The sequence below is a fragment of the Tyto alba genome, unplaced genomic scaffold (genome assembly GCF_018691265.1).
Source record: "Tyto alba isolate M040663 unplaced genomic scaffold, T.alba_DEE_v4.0 Super-Scaffold_48, whole genome shotgun sequence".
In the NCBI taxonomy this organism is placed as follows: domain Eukaryota; kingdom Metazoa; phylum Chordata; class Aves; order Strigiformes; family Tytonidae; genus Tyto; species Tyto alba.
The window spans coordinates 3289487-3308939 of NW_024881324.1; the positions used below are offsets into that span (position 1 = coordinate 3289487).

General features: G+C 39.5%; 1 protein-coding gene across 1 annotated transcript in view; it reads left to right on the forward strand.

Moving 5' to 3' along the window:
• Nucleotides 1-19453, forward strand: part of RAMP3 (receptor activity modifying protein 3) — a 54929-nt gene that overhangs the window by 9166 nt on the left and 26310 nt on the right. Inside the window, exons 2-3 of the mRNA XM_042806784.1 lie at nucleotides 8686-8715; nucleotides 11407-11539. Of these exons, the coding sequence (XP_042662718.1) occupies nucleotides 8686-8715; nucleotides 11407-11539 (163 nt within the window). The remainder of the gene's footprint in view (nucleotides 1-8685; nucleotides 8716-11406; nucleotides 11540-19453) is intronic.

The window sequence follows — 19453 nt, forward strand, 5'->3', positions numbered from 1 at the left end:
TAGTGTCTCATTTGTTCTTGTGGGTTCTTCATGGCAATATGTCATTTAAAATAGTCTGTGATGAAGTAGTTGAGCATCCAGAGCTCCGGGGCGTTAGTAGGTGAGCTGGGCTACTGGAGAAAAGCCACATTTAAACAGTCAGGCCAACATGGAAGCGTAGCTCCACTGAACTTACGTAGATGTAACGACTTGACACAGCATGTAATGGCATTAGGAGTCTGCAGGAGGAGTACATGTAGCATCAAGAGAAGGTGAATGTGCAGGGCGGAGATGTTTGTTGTCTGGTCAGAAAAGGAAAAAAACATTTTCCCAGGCCTTCGGTGGTGGCAGTATCTTGATTTAAACGTTCTGCCTGTCAAGGGAAGAAGACACTTTTAATGTCTTCAAGTATCCCATGGTTTTAAACACTTCCTCAGGAGGGAGTGTGCTGCGACCCTTGTCTGTGAAAACTTTATGGGTCATTTCCCCTTCCCAAGGTTATTTAAAAAAAACCAAAAAAACAAAAAACCAAACCAAAACAAAAACAAAAACCCCAAACAAAACAACGTTGCTTGGCTTCTTTTTCAGGCTACTCCACAGGAGCAGAGTAAAGTCTTTATTTGCCTTGAGTGTATTTTTACGCTCGTTCACAGGTGGATAGGTACAGAGCAAAGTCAGTATTGTGCTGACCTTATGTTTCCTTATTACAGGGAAACCTTATGTCACATTGCATTTTCTTTTGTGTTTTCCTGCCTTTTCAACTAATGACGGGCAGCTGGGTTACAATAATGAGCACCCATTAGATCAAATATGAGCTTCCAGGTGGTGAGATGGTAGTGTCAGACTGAGGTCCTAGATGTGGATGACCACCCTCAGTGGCTATTACAGTTCACATGTGGACTGGGGGAGTGCGGCGTGTCTCTCCACAGTAATTTCAAGCTCTCTGGCCTTTCGAGGGGAATAAATCTGAACTATGCTGCCTCATTTGTTGATGTACTTTTCCCATGACTTAGGCAGCAGACACATTTGACAATTATCTTCTAGGCAGAGAGAGATCATCATGTTCTTCAGTTGCTTTGATAACATTTTTTGAGGGAAGGAGGTAATTGTGAGACAGGGGGACAGGACCACTACTGGGGTCACACTGTACTCAGCGTGATGCTGGTTTCTGCTTGTGACCTTAAATTTCTTACTAGTTCTGTCATTATTTCCACAGTTGATGTAAAATGGAGCCTGCAGTAACGGTACATCACTAGGCTATAATGAACCTGAAGAAGTGCAGATATTTAGGGGGCGAAACGAAGATGTTCACCTCCTCTTGCCAGAAGCGTATTTATCTGTAATCATAAATAATTAAGAGCTATGATCTGTTTGGTTTAGAGATTATACATCTGTGTGGTGACAACTGTGTCTCAAGACCCAGAAGACCAGGTCTCACAGGCAGAGATGTTAGATGATAAGGCCCAAAGCCTTTGGAAGGCCTGCAGATACATCTCAAATAACAAGCTTTTCCTAACATCCTGAGCAATATGCACAGAAGTGAATTCAGCTGGAGATGATTTGGGTTTATTAGGAAAGCTGTTTGGCTTGTCTCTGCTGGCTGTAACACCTCCTGAGGAGCCACCTTAAATCAGGTTGTGGTCCCTGCATTCCTGCTGAGTGTCATCTTTAAACAGTTCCTAATGCTACAAATTTCTTTCTACTCTAGAAATTAAGGTGGTAATCTTATTCTTCAGTTTTACTCTCTGAAAGGGTCTTAATCTGGGTTTCTGTCAAGGAGCATGTTTGTCTATACCACTCTTCTAAAAGAGTATGAAGACAGTTTACTACAAGCAATTGATTCTGCTGTTGGAATATTTAATTCATGCACTGTATAAAAGTCAGTGGCTGTAAAAAGTACCATTTTATGTTTCAGTTACACAGTGCTTCATCAAAAACATAACAAGACAGAAAAGAGGTGAAGAAAAAATTATGTGACGTTACAGGTTGAGTCACGCAACTTCTATTACAATACAGATCTTAGTGTTTGGTCAATTGCTAAGTAATGCCCTCTCTAAGTATGTCATTGAACTGGTATGGTTAATTTAAATATTTAATAAATAAATAATATATAATTAAATCTATATCTAACTAGAGCAAAATGGTTATATATTTATTTAAATAAACCATACTGGTTCAAACAAAGTAGCAGAAACCCCATCCAGCACCTCTGGTAGTCATTGTAGGCTGTTCAGAAATTGTGAAGTATTATTTATATGCTGCCAGCAGTGATTTGAGAACTTCACAAAGGGATGTGAAGGATAATAATTTGTATTCCTACTCTGAAAGATTCCCAGTTGAAATCTGAGTTCAGCATAATTGTCACATTTCTTTGCAGTCCCTGGAAAGCTGAGGAACTCTGAACCAACGTGAGACTGAACAGTTGATGCCCTCAGTAATGCTCCCTGTTGATTTGCACTGATGAAATAAAAAAGCTTAAATTGCTTCCTTTCATGGTTTTCTTACTCTGTAGGAAGAAGAGTCTAATGTCCCAAATTGTTACCTGTCTGAAATTACCTTACCAATTCAAAAGCAGTAACATAATGCCTCAGAACTGTGATAAAGTACAGCACTGAACTGCGCTTTCAGTTTTGAGTATTACATTTCTATGGCTAATATATATTATTGCATATAGTTGACACAGGAAAAAAATATTAAAAAGGATTCGGCATCAAGGCAGAGGATAACGCAAAGCTGACTTTGTTGTTATGCTAGTTCTCTAGAGCTTCTTGGACATAGGCACAGCTTAATCCACCCTGTCAACAGGTTAACTTTGCTCCTACCTCTCCATGTACTGAGGCATGTTTTTTCTGGGTCAATTCTGAATGCATGTGTAACACTTCTTCCACGTACTATATTTATTGCAAGCTTCTGTTTATTCTCTACATCCTTCCTTTGTGTTGGGTTCCTGTCATTGCCTGGCTCGGTGAACTTCAGTTGCCTCATTTCCTCAGCTGCTTTCACACTATGTGATGACGTTCTTGTGTCCTGTCCCTGTCTCCCCATTCCTGTCCTGCTCCTCTTGTCAAAGGGACAGTTAGTGGCTGAGAACAAAAGATGATCTTCTGACCCATACATATTGTGGCGAGGGTTATTTAAAGATGGGCAGGTGCGGCTTCAGTGTTTGTACCAATAGTGTTATTTTTCCTTTCTGTACTTTTGCAATGGCTTCTAGACTTGAAACAATAGATGACTCATGTTAGCTTTCTCTTTGAGGGTGGGCTACCTGAGAAGATAGGTTTCATTTTCCCCAGAAGTGTATGCGTACGTTTCACTAGCTAGCAGGTAGAGGTATCTAGCGGGACCAGTTTTTCAGTCATGTCCTTTAAGCCTGGGTGGAAGGCTGTGCTTTGCTGGCTGCTTGCTGACGTGCTGCCAGGACTCTCAATGCATTAACAGTGCCCTGCACTGGGTCCTCCCTTGCCACCAGGAATGGGCCTGGGTCCCTGGTCATGCCCTGAGCTACACCGCAAGCAGTCCTGGCTTGCTGGCTGTTTTCCTGTACATGCTCTGGACCTACGTGCTGGGTCACCTTGGCTCTCATCCCGTCCCTGACCCTACCTTCTGCTGCCCCTGTCTGCCCTCCCTGGTTCATCCCCTGCCATGTCAGAGCTGTCGATGGAGCCTGTTTCCACCATGTCACCCCAGCTCATCACCAGTCATCACCAATTCCTCCTCCCCCCCCACTGGTGTTTCAGGCTTTTTCGTAGCAGAAGTTTATGCTATGCCCATCTATATAGCAATTTAATGCTAAATTATCACTTTGTTTTCTCTGTTGAGGGCTTAATGCCCTGGCATGATTAGCTGTAATAAGAATTGGGCTCAGAGAAGCAATCTATCATTTAAAAAATAACGCAGAGCTATGGTTTGTGGGGGTACAAGCTCGGCCTGTAAAGGTGGTAAGGATAAAGGCTGGGATCCTTAAGCACAGGCTGCAGCAAGGCGAGGACCAGCCAGCCCCCTGTGATGCTTGAGCAAGGTGTCTTGCATGGCTGCTGAGAAATACGTTGCTTCAAGCTTCCACAGCCCTGTAGAAAGCTGTCTGTGTTAAGTCTCCTCCCTCCGGGTAGAAGGCAGTGGCACTATGGGTGTTAAGCCAAGTCTGTTTCAGTAATTCTTACTGTGTCTGGTCAATGTATGTCAGTCAGCTCCTCAGCAGACTGAGACGGTCAAAACTCAGCAAGTGCTCTTTTATACTGGTTAAGGATGAGCCCCTTTTCTCTCCAGTGGAGCAAACGTTGGCTTCTAGCTGAAAGGGCAGAAATGGTAAGGTCTTTCACATGTTTCTTTTGCTGTCGGAACCAGTTCCTGTGCTCCCAGCTCCGTGGCCATATCCTAACCTGGTCTCACCTCTGCCTCTTGTGCCAGCGCTGGGCTCGGCCTGGCGATGTAAAACTGTGTGCTCTAACACGATGCAAAATTGGAACAGAGAGGTGTACCTTCACATGCCTTGAAGAAATGCTTACTGACAGTATTTGGCAGAGGCTAGGTGTAGAGATTATGCAGGGGAAAAAGTGGGTTTGATGAAATGTATTTGAAGAAACTGTTTTGTCTTACAGTCCTGGTATTCAAAGGAGGAGGGCTCGGAACTTCGTGGGCTTTCCCATCAAGTTTAAGGCTTACTCAGCCTCTTCAGAGTCTGGGGTGTCTTGGCCACATACATTTGACTTGTCCCCCTTGGAGGGCTTTTAGAGAAGTCTTTGGAAGGCAACCACATGACGCCTGTGTTAGCTCATCTCTTCCTTCTGTGTTTGTACAGACCCCAGTGAAATATTGCTCTTGAGCTCATAAATGCCCAGGAAGACAGATAATAAAGAAACCCTATCCCAGTTGTTACCGGTGTTTATCTGATGCAGTAGGATGCCTCTTGACATTGTGTCACTGCATAGGTGAAGCTATTTCCATGCGAGTTTCTTATGCATTAGATACCCTGAAGTGTCTGTGTGTTCCTGCCAGAAAACCTGCAATGCTGTAACTTGGGGTTTACATAAACCATTGGTGAATTTAATGTGATCTTTAATACCACCTGTGCAACAAGTAACTTTATGCAACATTTAAATACCTGGAGAGACATTGGTACACTTCTGTAAGATTGATTTGTTCAGTATTTAAAATCACATTTATAAAAGAAATCTGGATAATGAGATTTGATCAATATAGCAAACTGATATTAACGTAGTATTAATCTCCCTCCTGTATTTTGAACAAATCATAGGTGCATGACTGCAGAGCAGCAGTTGCCATTTCAAACTGTGGTTTTAACTGATTTCATGAACTGTATGTTGGAGCAGTTCTTGCAGAGTTATGTGCTGCTATCAATAAAACTTCAGATTCTGCAGAGGCAGGTGTTTGGTTAGTGCATAAATTGTAATATAGATCTGATGTCCTGACATAGAGTTAAAGGTTAGATGATGGTTATTGGCAGGATCATCTTCAAAAGAGGTGTGCAAGTAGGGTCTTCACACGAGGTTTAACTTGAGGTCATTACATGTTCTGTTTTCTTATGAAAATTATGATTGATAAAAATATGGGTTTGAATCAGATATCACAAATTTTGAAGAATATACGTAGGATTACACTGCTGTAATTGCTGGTGAAAGACTACATACAGCAGTCAGGTAAAACAAGAATTATTTTATATCTGTATTCTGAAAAAGTATTGGAGCTGCTCAAAAATCTCACTGTCCTGTCAATAATTGCATCATCCTGAATAAATGTTCAGTCAAGGGAAAATAATATCTGAACATTTCCCTTTTATATACTTATACAATATTTTCGGAAGTATTCTTACAAAGCGTTTGAAGGAACATGCAGTAGGAAAAACACACAGCAATTCATATGCTGCTTAAGATTTATGAAGTAGTTGCAATACAAGGACTTTCAGTGCTACTTCTAAGCCTCTGGGAAAAGATACCAGTGAATAATAACAGTATAGCAGAAAAATAAACATTGAGAAATATTCATCCATTTCACATAAAACTAGAAGCTTATATATTTGGAAAATTATAAGACAGTTACCCTCTCATGCATCCCAATAGTGAATTTACATATTGCTGTGTATCCCATTCTGAATTCTTTTTTTAATGTCGGTAGCATGTCTGTTTACAAAAGGAGAGTAGGGAGTAGATAATAAGAGGCTGCAGTGAAGGTCTAGGATCAGATTTTGTTTTTTTTTCATGTACAAGATTTTCATGTAGGTTGTTAATAAAAACTTGGTTTTTTTTTTTTTTCTTGATTTTCTTATTTTCTGTTACTTTATCCTGTTTTGCTTATCTTTTTCTTTCCAAAGGCTCTTCGAGGCTATTTTTCCCCATCTTTCATTTGATGGTGCTTTCTTTCATCTCTTGCTCTTGCTCAGAGCTGGTTGGTCCCTTCACATCTGATCCCGTTAATGCTAGGGGTGATCATACATGCTGCTGCAGTTTATGGAGAAAATGAAAGTTAAAGAGCCATTGCTGTGGTCCATTATTATCATGATTTAACCTGCAGGCAACTTGGAGGTACAGTTAAACTGAACGTCTTTTTCCCTCCCTTAAATGTTGGTTCAGGTAGGAGTCTTTGGCAGCTGTTTGTTTTGGGATCACGACAACATCTTCCAACACTGTGACTCACTTTACTTCCTCTGTGTGTCTTCTAATGAGATGTGTTGGATTCAACCTCCCAAGAAATAGACTCAAATTGCCCCTTCTTAAAAGAGCTGCTGGAAAAGTTACACTTTTTTGTGTAAACTGTCCTGGTCAACAAGCTGTAGTCTCCTGATTAAGTGTTATGAGTTGAATATCTGGGAGCAAAGAAAACAAAGAGGGGTGGGCATGATAGCATGTGGTGGTCTGGATTGTTGTTCTACCCTTCTCTGAAGGTATCTGGACTCTCCTGGTTGAGGCTATGTATAAAACATGCTGTGTTACTTTGTTATGAGCAGATCAGAAAATGCAAAAAGTATGCTTTCCTTTGAGCAGGGGCACTTGTGAGCACAAACCTGTGAGCCTTTATTCAGTACTTGGTTTATCACAGCGTCCCTGCCTGACACTGGGGTAGTCACTCAACTTCTTGTCTGTAAAACACGGACATGTTTTCTCTTGCTGGTTCTCTCTCATTGTAAATCCTGTTTTATTTGCCTCCCTGTGGTCTTGTGAGGATTACTGCAACCATAATATGAAGGATTTAGAGATCAGTGATAGGAATTGATAGAATATGAATTGGAGGTGCAGTCTGTGGTCCTCAAAGGGAGCATCTAGCTGCATGTGTATGTGTCTAGACTGTTTCCTCAGAATGTGTGGGGTTGGCTTCCTCATGAACTGTGTGCTTTTAATTTCATCTTCAGTTTTCTGCAGTTGATAAGATAAATTTTCAAGTCAGGATTAAAGAAAACCTACCCAGGGACTCAAGTATATTTACTAGTGTAACAGCTAATAGCCTGGAAAGAAAAGTGCTCTATTTGTGAAAGAGATAGAGCCATCGGAGTGTATAATGGAGTTTCAGCTCTGTGAGTTTGGGTGCAACACTTTTCTGATACATGGATTCCTGCTCTTCAAAGTTTCAGTACATTTTGTCTCATTAGTAATGTAAGACAGAGATTAATAATTGTCTGGAAGAAAAATATGTTCCTTGGAAGGATTGAAATTCTTCTCAGATGTATGTACGCAACAATTTGCAGTTAACTCAGTCAGGAGCTTGACATATCTCAGTGAACGCACAGTCTAGATCAATATGATTTGGACAGATACTCTGCTACATATATCTTGATTCATTTTAATGGAGTGATGTGTAGGGTATAAACAATGAGCAGGAGGCGTCCATCTGTGTGAAATTACGCATTTCATTTCTGATGCAAGGTTAACACTATAAAGATTTGTCAACATTTATTTTTTTCAATGTGACATCAAAAATAATTGAAGCCACATCCTTCTTGGCTATATTTGCAGAATCCTAAGCGTGGCTGGAGCTGTGTGAACACAGTGAGCTTCTGTTAATTTAATCCATCTGGATGTACTGCAAATAGCTGATCAGAGGACTCCTTCTGTTGGCATAGTCTGTGTTTCCATTTGGATGCTCTTCTGACATACCTGTATTAGCATAGCATCCATGTGAGGAGCTTATGAGTTTTGAACATAATGTTTTTATAAATGTATGACTTCACTGAGCAAAAGGTGGAGACCATGAAGCACAACATTATATTTCTAAATGAATAGAGTACACACTTATTTATGATTCTGTGCTTGCTTAATTTTAATAGCAAAAAGATTTTTTTTTTGCTCTGTGCTTTAGAATGTGCAGTTCACCTGCATTTTGAGTGAATGTGTTATCTCCAACTTTTTCACCCTCAAGAAGCTTAAAGTAAAAGTTTCCCTGTTGCTAAACCTTAATGTTGGAATCTACAGGAAAGAGTGGTGCGGACAGACCCGTAACAAGTCTGCATGACTCAGCCATTTAAAAGATAGATAAAAATGAATCTAAAAACATAATGTTCTCTGAGTGTTCATTTTTCCATTCAGATATAGTCTTTAATAAAACTGACACTAATGTTCAAATGAACATTTTGAGTATTCTGTTGAAACCTAAATAATGCTCAAGTTTGCTTGTATCTGGACTAATTCTTTTTATATAATGGTTTGGAGGTATCTAACTCATCTCTTTTTTTTTTTTTTTTTTTTTTCCTCCCCCTAGTTAATGGTCTAATGACGCTTGGATTTTCAGGTGAGCTTTACTTCTAAAATTCAAACTTCTGTTGCTGTATTGTTAATGGCAGCCATTTGAGAAGCGCTTCCATCCTATTTCTTTTCGGTTAGTTAAGTGTCATACATTTTTTTTTTCAACTGGTCTTATCCATCAGCTGTATGAACACAGAGAGCGTTTCAGTGTTTTGTAAAGGTCAGTCTCAATAGTGATGGTAAAATTGTAGAATTTTTCATCATTTTGAGCTCCTTTGGCCAGGGATTTAGGCAGGAACTCGTGTCATCAGATTGTTCCTGTTAGATGACTCTATCAGGGCTTTTTCTGTAACCCTGCAAAACTGAAGTTCTAAAGAGCCAACCAAAAACACCAAGGCCATGGAAAATCCATTTGAAAAACCTTCTGGGAAGGGGCTGGAGTAAACTGTCAGCGCACATGATGTAATGGAGGCGAAACTTGTACTCTGTTGGATTTACAGGGCTATAAATCAAGTGATAGCTGACTATTTAGAACACCCTTCCAGTGAAGGCAGTTTTGCTTAACTTTTGTCAAAGCATCAGTGCAGGATTTCAGTTGCCAGCTATGCAATTTTCGTATCTGGTTTTGAATTCTGCCCAGCTTTAGTGTTCATCTGCAGATCTAGCTGTGGAAAGTGTAATTTATAACTGCTGCAGCTGCCAGATGAATTGAGAGGAATGCTTAAATAGGCAGGGTCCATGTTAACTTCCCAAGGACAAAATTATGCTGTTCCTTTTTTTGTAACTTTCACCATTTCAATCACCAGTGAGTACTTGTGGTTCTGACTTTTTTCTGGCACGGATGAATCCGCTCTGAGCTCTGATGGTCAGACATGACGATGGAGGTAGGGTCAGGTCCCAGGAAGTCAGCCGTACGCCTGGAGAGGTTGGTGGTCTGTATGAAGCAGTAGGCCTGGGGTCTCAGGTGCGGGATGGGCTGTCCAGTTACGGGCCTGATGCTCTTGGAAAGTTTGTGAAAGCAAAATATTTCTTTGATCTGACACGATGGCTGCCTCTTGTTTGGCATGTGGCGTCACCGAGTCCGTGGCCTGCCCAGCTCCGCAGGGAAGTTGCGGGGCGCTCCTGCCCAGGTGCCACGGGAGCCATCCCTTCCGCCGGCAAGGCGCTTAGTGCGCGCTCCTGCTTTGCAATCACGTGCCCTGTTTTAGAGTGGAGACGTTCAGCTTTCTGAGTGACGGCTGGGTCGTGACGTGAAGCCTGAAATCGGTCATCTTGCCTTAGGTTTTTTTGGACGCCGTGGTAAGGAGCGGTGCCCGGTTGAGAGGGGGCCGTGCCTCGGGGCTCGTCAAGCGAAGGCTCGCCCACCCTTGGCCTCACCTCGCCTCCCCTAGCCATGTGTTTGGCTGTCACCACGCAAAAATTACAACCACCGACTCTTGGCAGCAACGATGGGATCCTGCTCACAACATAACTAATAGAAGGAAAAGAAATACCTCCTCTCCCTGTTGTAAATAGGGTCTCGGTGAAAATGTAGGTTCAGAAGAAAAACGTGCCAGACCTGATTCCATTTAGACTTCCTTTTTCTACGATTAAAAAAAGGACAAATTGGTCTGTTCTTCTTGGCTTTATTCTTAAAATAAGCTGTTTCTCCCAAGTTCTCGGGAGGGTTGCCTCACGTGTTTGTTAGGATTGCAGTTTTTTTCAGGTAAATCCTTTTCTCAGGTTTTTGCTGCTGTAAAGAGAAGAAATCACACTGTTTTGTTTTGTTTTGTTTTTTTCTGACTAATTTAATTTAGGCATTTGTATTAAATATGTTGACATACATATACTTACTGGTAATTTTTAATGGTGTACAAAATGTATGAATTTTGTTTATAGAAGAACAATCAAAATAGTGGCAATTGTAAATGTAAAGCAAGACACATTTAACTAAATCAAACCAAAATGTTTCAGTCTTACCATAACCAAATGCTTTAGTTAGTTGGTGTAGAATTTTTTCAGAATTTTAGTTTTATAAGAAATAACAAAATACTGTATTTGTATTCCAGTGTAGTCATGGGCTGGATGAGAAAAACCTTTGACTTTGACTCTAAATGACTCTAAATACTGTGGAGTTACCATAACAGGTTGCAAAAGATACAGGCTTGCTCAAGTCAAGGTTAACTCTTTATTTGCAAATAGCTGTCTGTTGTAATGTCAACATCTGATAATGGTAGATAAATCTTTAGTGGATATACTAAAGAAAAAGGTTAATTGTGCCTGTGGGAATTCAAACCCTTTAGCTGATGATATACAAATGTTTCTGATGAAGTACTTTTACAGTCATATAGTTAGTTGAACGGGAAGCATCTGTGTAAACTTGAGAACTGCCTTCTACACTGAAGTTGTGATCAGTAACTACAGTTAGCTTTTAACTAAAAATTCAAATGGGCAGTAATAAGTTAGTATGAGTAGAAGCTATGTAAGATTAGAAAATTGACCAGGTAGGTTCCTTTATGCTAGGTCTAAAAGATGATACTATATATGGTAACCTATAGTATTTTATACTGTTATGTTTGTAATAAATTTGCATAGAGGTATATTTTTTATATTTTCTAAAATTGTTTAGAAAGTTGAATGTTAGGTTTACAACAATGTAAGTGTCAAGCAGAATTATGTGAAGGAGTATGTGAGTGATGTGTTCGTGCTTCTTCTATTTCAATGTTTCAGATTTAAGGCGCTTTCTGATTTTACCTAGGTGCATGTCAACAGACTAATCTCTGCAATGAATCTCTCATGTTAGAAAAGTTGCCTGCCTGTGGAAAATCCTTTGAAGAGATGATGAAGAAAGTGGACTCTAAAAAATGGTGCAACCTGACAGAATTTATCATGTAAGAGTTAGTTTTGGTTTTGATAGTTCTCACCTTATACTGGTGTTTGTCCTTTAAAAAAAAAGGATCACCCCAAATACCGAGAACCCTGTAATACCTGCAGCTCTAATATAACCCTAATGCATGTAAAATGTTTGTGTTCCAGATAAATTAAAACCCTCCTTATTTAGTTGTCAGTTGCAGAGGGCTAAGCTGTAGCTCTTCAGTCCCTCCAATATAACCACTTGCACACAGAGACCCAGCTCTTAACTCCAAGAGTGCACAAAATAGAGCACTTCATTAAAAACTAACTAGTGGGTTATTTCATACTAGCTGCTATTGCTTTTACCACAGACAGTTGTGTTTATATTTAATCTATATTTCTGTGCATTTTAGACAAATGTTACTTTAAATCAATTTTTATTCTGTGAAACCACTAAAGCAATGTGCTTTTAGTATCACGCTATTCTGTTTTCTCTGTTGGTAGCAATGCAATTCCCTCCTCTGATTATTTTTTTTTTTTTTTTTCCTTCAATAACATGATAGAAACACTTCCTCAGTCACAGTTTCAGAAATCCACCTTTTTTGTGAAATCATCTTGTCCAAATGTAAAATGATTTGTCCTATTGAAACTGCTGCGGCTTGTTTCTTTACCTGCTGGATAGCATGGAGAGAGTGAGCACCACCCATGTTGTTTGGATGACTAAAATACTGCGAGACTGACAGGAGTGAGGGTGGCATTTTTATTTTCTTCTCTCTATTCCTGTTCTGTAGTTGCTGGAGGTATTTAAACATCTCCCTATAAAGCTGCACACTTCAAACTCTGCTCCAAAGGAAACTCGCAGGGCTTGTGTAATTGGTGGCATTTTTGGATTTGTGGCACATCTGCTTCTTCAGAGTATGTTTGCTCACGCATAATGCTTTGTTTTCAGAAGCGATGAGTACCATCTACACCACCTGAAATCAGAGGAAACTGCGGGTGTTCTGCACTTCAGGAAAGGAGGCTCTGGTGTGGCACAAGCCAGCCTGAACATCATCTTGGGCTTGAAACTGTCCTGGTGCTGTTTCAGGAGCTGGCAGGGTAGCCACAAGCTAGTTGCCACCGCTGTTGTTCCAACGTCATTTAGCCCCAGATATGTTCTTGTCGTGTGATCTTTGGTCGTGTCTCCTATTTAGTATCACTTCATGTGGTGCAAGACTTTGCAGTCACCGTATGATCACCAGCAGACAGATAATGGAATGCTGGGCTGCTGCGTTGTGCTGCAGCAGTTCCCCGTGTTTCTCTTGCCACTAACACCCATTTTGAGATGTCCTACCTGTTGATAATGTTTCATAATCTGACAGCATATTAACAACTGAGACGCTGTTCCTTCATAGCACTTTTATTTGCATATCCTAGATGACTTTACAACCTTTAAAAATGTAGACTCTTAAAAACTCATGGCACTGGAGTGAAAGATGCATTCATACAGCTCTCTCCAACCATGGGGAAAAGCCAGAGGAGGTAAGCCCTTCTTACCCAGCTGGCAGAAAATGCATTCAAATGTGCGCACACAAAGGAAAATAAAATTCTTGCAATGCAGGTACTGCCAAATTTATTTAAGAAATATCTGCACATTACAGGGCAATAATTTTAATTTTGCAACTCATCTGGGTACATGCTCTTTTATGTATTTTGAAGGAAGTACTGTCGTTTTGGTCCACTTGGTCTTCATTGCAGTTGTATTATAATCAGAAACCTGAGTTCTTTGCTGATGTCATGTTCATATTGATAACTGTCCTCAACTAGTGGGAGTACTTGCAAAGGTACCTATAGAAGTCATAATATTAGTCTCTGCCTTTGTTAATGCAGGTGAAGAAGCAGGCAGATTTTTGCAGGCCTTGTACTAGAATTTCTTCAAGTTTAAATATTTCGGTGCAAGGTTCTTCCAAGGTTTGGAGGTGACTGAAGTCTCTGAGTTATCCCGACCTTCAATTAGATTTACGAATCCACCTTGTTCTTATTCTTTCCAATTGCGCTTCCCCTTTGGTGTCACTTTAATTCCCTGTACAAGGAAATTCCTGCCTATCTATGGAGATTGTTTTGTCTGAAGAAACCGGTCAGTCTGGGCCTTTGCTCGTTTTTCCCTACATGCAGTACCAGCAGAAGAATTCCAGCCTCTTCCGAAGAAAAATATTTTATACATAATATAAAATATGTAATATATAAAATACATAATATACCATTTTATAAAACTTCTTTCCATCATGTATATTTCAAGTTCTAGCTTGGGAAAGAGTAGAGGAGGAGGAATTTGTTTTGGATTTTATTTCCTGAATAATTATTAATCAAGCATTATCCATCTGATTACAAAGTTATCTTAGGAGTTCATTGCACTGACGAAACAGCACATTTACATCTACCTTTAAGAATTTTACTCTTCGGAGAACTGATATTGTGATTTGACATCATGCTTTATATAAGAAGCATATAGGCTAATTTCTTCCAGGTCATTGGAGAAACCCTGATGGATGGGCCTGAAACACTTCTTTATCTGGAGTATTCTGACAAGTTAATGAAAAAATGGTATTTCTAGCCATAGTCACTTAAAATTCATATATTTAAACCTGGTAGTATTAGATTACCTTGGTTTTATATCAAGCCTCCAGCTGTAAAAATTAGTCAATCTGGATCATATAGTGGGTTAAAACTCTTGAGTTTTGTATGAAGGAAACTGTTTTTTCATACAGTAATTTCTGCATGGTGCTTTTCACTTACAGAGATCTCACAAAATTTGGCTTTGCATCTGATATCAAAATGTTTTTATGGAATTATCAAAATTTATGAAAATCTGCTTAATTTCTAAACTCTGTTTTATGGAGGATTTTTAGCTCTTCACAGTAAATGGCTGTCCTTCGTTACGGGATTGTAAATAGCAATTATTTGCATTGCTCCACTGTTTGGCCATGCAGTCGTGAGAAAGATTTCAGTGCCTTCAATTTTCTGCAACTTAATTATACTGTAAGATCTTCTGACAGCTCCATTACTTATTTCTTAACTTTATTCTTGACACAGTTGTGTAATTTCAAAAGCAGCCTTTTGACAGATTTTAAAAAGATGAGGCTCTCATGTGGCAGCTAGTACTGGGAACCAATATAAGAGTTTTACCTCCACAGCCAATCTTGATCTTGCTGGAAATGTATAGCAATCTCATATAAACTGTAACATTTCAGGTGAAATTTTATAGAAGCACTATCGGGAGAAAGTTTCCCTATTAGTTTTTGCATTTTTCTGTGGGGATTCATACAGAAATTAGCATACAAATACTCAGATTTGAAAGCTTAAATATGATGAGGGATCCAAGTGGGATTTTAAAATATTTTAAGTCATTTAGACACCATCGGTTTCAATGGTTCATGCTTGGACACCAGAATATGAAGGACAACCAGAAATGCCTTACAGGAAAGGTAAAACCTTTGAAAGACAGCTGGAGACGTCCACTGATGTGAGGAGAGGATCAGCTGTACACAGTTTTGCTGATGCTTTTGGGCTATTCAGAGGGAGCCCTGAAGATGAAAATACGACTGAGTGGTTTAAATGACAGGAAATTATGGTACATGGCAAGTGAACAATCAGAGTCTGAAGTGTGGGTGAAAGCTATGTGGGGAGTTAACAAAAGCAAATAGACTTTTAATTTTGCAGAAGACTGGAAACTGCAGAAAGCCTTTTATTCTTAATGTGTAATATTTCTGTTATTTTTTTATATATATCTACACTAACATATATTTCTGCATTTTATCTATTAATATATAATATCTAATAACGTTATATGTTATATTTCTGTGTTATATTCTTAATATTTAGCAACAGCAGCTAAATATGTAAAATCTACTGCTGTCCACAAACTTCAGCTCCTTATTAATGGTCAGATTTTTTTCACTGTGCTCTATGTGATAAATTTTGGTTTAGTTACAACGGGGCTGTAGTCGAGAGGCCAGGTATGACTAATTCCTTAAGCAAGAGGCCAGATGAAGATGGGAGTACCCAGAGCTGTTTTACATGAACCTAAAAAAATGTTATTTATTGTAGTTGTGTGGATTACTTTCTATTCTTAGCTAATGAAAGGGTTTTCTAAATACTTATAACTAGATCCTGGAAACAATTTAGCTAGAACAAACAGTCTCTAAACAAATCTCCATGTCTTTCCCAGCCCTAACCCATATGGAAATATGGGACCAAAATGTGGTCATGCTGGTTCGCAGTGTCTCGTTAAGCTTTTGGCCTGCTTCCAAGCAATGGTATCTCCGCTCTCTCTGAATCCCCGGTTTCCAAATGTTTCTGAGTGTACTTACTAGCATTTCAGTAATTTTGAGGTCAGAGAGATGGCTATGGCCATTGGTCTGCACTGCTGAATAATACAGGCCGTGCAATCTGCCCAGTAGTCACTGTTTTAAACCCTGTAAGGTTTTAAAAGTGAGTGTTTTATGGGAAGGCATAAACTCCTCATTTTAACAGTATCAAATGAGTATTACTCCATTACATCTACAGACAGATTGTTCCGAAGGGTTCACTGTTCACAGTCAGAGGAAAATGTGTCTCATTTCTCATCAGTTTGCCTGACTCCAGTTCCCAGCGATTGCACCTTCTTACATATTTCCCTGATACAGTAAAATTCCTTCTGTTGTCAGAAATCCTTTTTTCCCAATTAAATACAGGGAAGTCACTTTTAAGTCACCTCTCAAGCACTTTTTTTTTCTTTTTTTTCTGTAATTGAAGATCAGACTGTTAAAGTCTGTCATGATAATGCATGCATTTCAGACTTGTCGAACTCTTTGCAAGTTTTGGCAGCTTTTCTTTTGGAGAGTGAATTTCAGTCTAGAATTGAACATTTCACCTGGCAGTAGTTTGCATAGTATTATGTAAAGACTCCCTATTTTTTCCTCTAATCCTGTTGAGTATTCAGCATTTTTCTTCTGCCAAAATATATATGTATTCCATTAACACTCCTGGCTACCTAGTGCTTCCAGGAGGACATGCTCTAAAAGCTGTATATAATTTTAAGTCCCTTTCAGGGTGACTTGGGTGACATATATTATTTGTTTCTGGATCTATCATCTTGCATTCACCAGTCTTAAAATGCATGTGATTTAGGTAAGTCCACATTTGTGAGTGATCCAAATCCGTCTGTGTAACACCACCAACATCATCTACTTCTTTTTCACCATTTACTATACTGTTTGCATGCTTAAGCAAAAATGATTTGTTTGCTTCACTTTGTTGATTAACATACTGGGACAAAACTTTTGCAGCTGCCCTCCATGAATGGCAATTACTTGTTTATCATTAGTTTTTCAGTCGCATTTATTGTTAATTCAAGGGCTACCATTGATTCTTCATGTATTTGTTTTCATCAGAAGATTTTAAACAAAGTTTGATTAAAACATTTGGTCTTTAAACATGAATGAATGAAATACAGTGATTATAAGGAAGCATGTGGTATCTGCTCACACAAAAGCCCCAAAAGATTAATTTGAAAAATCAACAAGAAAATGTTTTGGACTCCGTGTATGCATTTCTGGTTGATTGGCTGCTGTAAGAACAAACACTATAGAGCTAAGAAATACAGATCTATATGGTATGTCAGTGCAGAAAGCTTCAGTACCAATGTATACTAAAAAAAGAGACATACATGAAGATCCTTGATTTAATTAGAAACTTTTACTTAGTATTTGATATCAAGTCTGGTTAGATAAACTGTAATCTTTGCTGTTGGTCAATCCTGTGTTGCATTCCTTATAGACAGAGAGTTACACTACTTTTTTTCACAAAGGCATCTAGTAACTCCATTCAAAGACAGCAGTTAAAAAAACCAAACCAAACCAAAACAAAAAAACTGTCCAAATTGAACTATATTGTAGCACAATCCAGTCAGCTTTCCTGATTTTATTACATCATTATATCTAAAAATAAAGTATTTTCACTGGTAGCAAAAGGGCTAATGGCATTGCTCTCAGACATTCACATACTCTTTTTGTTGATGTAGCACCAAGCACCTCTGTTTAGTTGTATGTGGATCATCTTACTGATTTGGGCTTGTTTAAGTTTTATCTGCAATACAAGTTCTTACGCTGTACGAATACAGAGGAATAATCAAGAGATTGCTATTGGAAGACTGAAGTTGACAGTGACGTAGCTCTTTAGTCACAGGCCATCTCCTTTCTTTGATTGAAATGTTAAGAGTTGGTGCTTCATTGACTTGGCTGCCAGAAGAATTCTGTTCTAGGCAGAAGCTGCCCATTGTGTGTCTGGGGCGCTGGGCAGCAGATGCCACTTAGGAACACGACCCTATCGCCATCACTCAGGCAAGTGCATCAGGAAATCGGAAAGAGGGCAGGATGCCGCATGGCTCTGGACAGGGAAAGATACAGTGCAGAGAGCATCTATATATCTCTGAGGAGAGCTGATCAGTCTCTCTCTGACATTGGGGAGAGTGATGGAAAATGAGCCTGGAAAGTGATCTTCCTTCAAAAACATTCCTTTCACCGTAGAGATGGATGCCTACAGCTTTTATGCATGTCTTTTGCTCTACGCTTACTTGGTTGTATCCTTATACATCCTTTCACTCCAACAGCCCTCTCTTAAACTGAGTTTCCACATAAGCATGCCAGCTTGGAGCTAAGGAGTGCATTCCCAAACTAATTTCTCGTGGATCCAAAGCAAACTGCAGAGTGGTTTTCTTTAGCTGAATCAATAAATGAAGTAACAGTTGATAATGTAATATCCAAAAGATAGTGCTGTTACATAATTTCCAGCGTTTGAGTCCGCTAAACATTTCCTGAGGGAGTAGACCGGCCTCAGTAACATTTATGTGTTATTGGACTGAAATTGAGAAATGTAGGATTTGATTGTTTTCTTTGATCTAGTCAAGTGTCATCTATTTCAGTGTAAGGAATTCTGTTACTTCAAGCCAATATTACTGTTGCAACAGTCATCTTGCAGCGTATGAAGTCACATACCTGTTATCCTGGGAGCTCCCAGCCAATCATTCTGTGTCTGCCAGCCAAGGAATAGCAGTGGATTGGGAAGCTGAGGGTAACAGCAGTTTGTGTTTTGGGAGAGAGTTCTGGGACAGTACCATAGGTAACATGATGATGTGGCTTCTCTGTTTCAGCACGAGAGTTGATTGTGACAGACTTCTTCCTACAGCCCCTACATTCCTTTTTACCTCATCAAGCCTGTCCTCATGGCCCAGAGAGCCCCTGATTTGCTGTGAGGCAGTGGCTGTGTGGCACTGCTCTGTGACACCTGGAAGATCTTACAATTCTGATTTTTCCAGAGCTTTAAATTTGAGTCCTTAGCAGAGTAACAGAGGGCAAAATTTGCCTCTAAGTCTAAAGCTGATTCATTGCATGTATGTGTGTGCGTGGTGGAATTCCCTGCTTTGCTGTGAGCATGGTCTGTCCCCACGCTGAACAACCATTTTATTTTCTGTACAGCTGCATTGTAGTTTTCCCAGAACCCTTTACATCAAAAATGAGTCCTATAAACAGAAGCAATAGGCTTCAATCCCATTGAAAATGATGGAGGTCCACCCATATTCTGTACAGATGTTGAAGATTTGAAAAAGGAATTAAGGAGAAAAAGATGTGCATGACTACAGCCAACTTTGATCTAATCTTCTGGAAAAATAATCCTAAAGCTGTTGTTCAATTTTAAAGTCAATGGGGGTTTTGCCTGTTACATTTCGGTCCAACTAAACTGAACTAAACTAATCATAAAAGTGCCTATTTGTCAAGGAAGCATAGTAGAATATTAAAGAAAAGAAAGCCAAATGACGTTCAGACCAATGGTAAAACAAACTGTGGAAGAAATGTGCAATCCAAGATGAAATTATATGCCTCTAGTTCTTAAAGCCTGGACCTAATAACTTCTGCTGGCTAAGTGTGTGTAAGAGC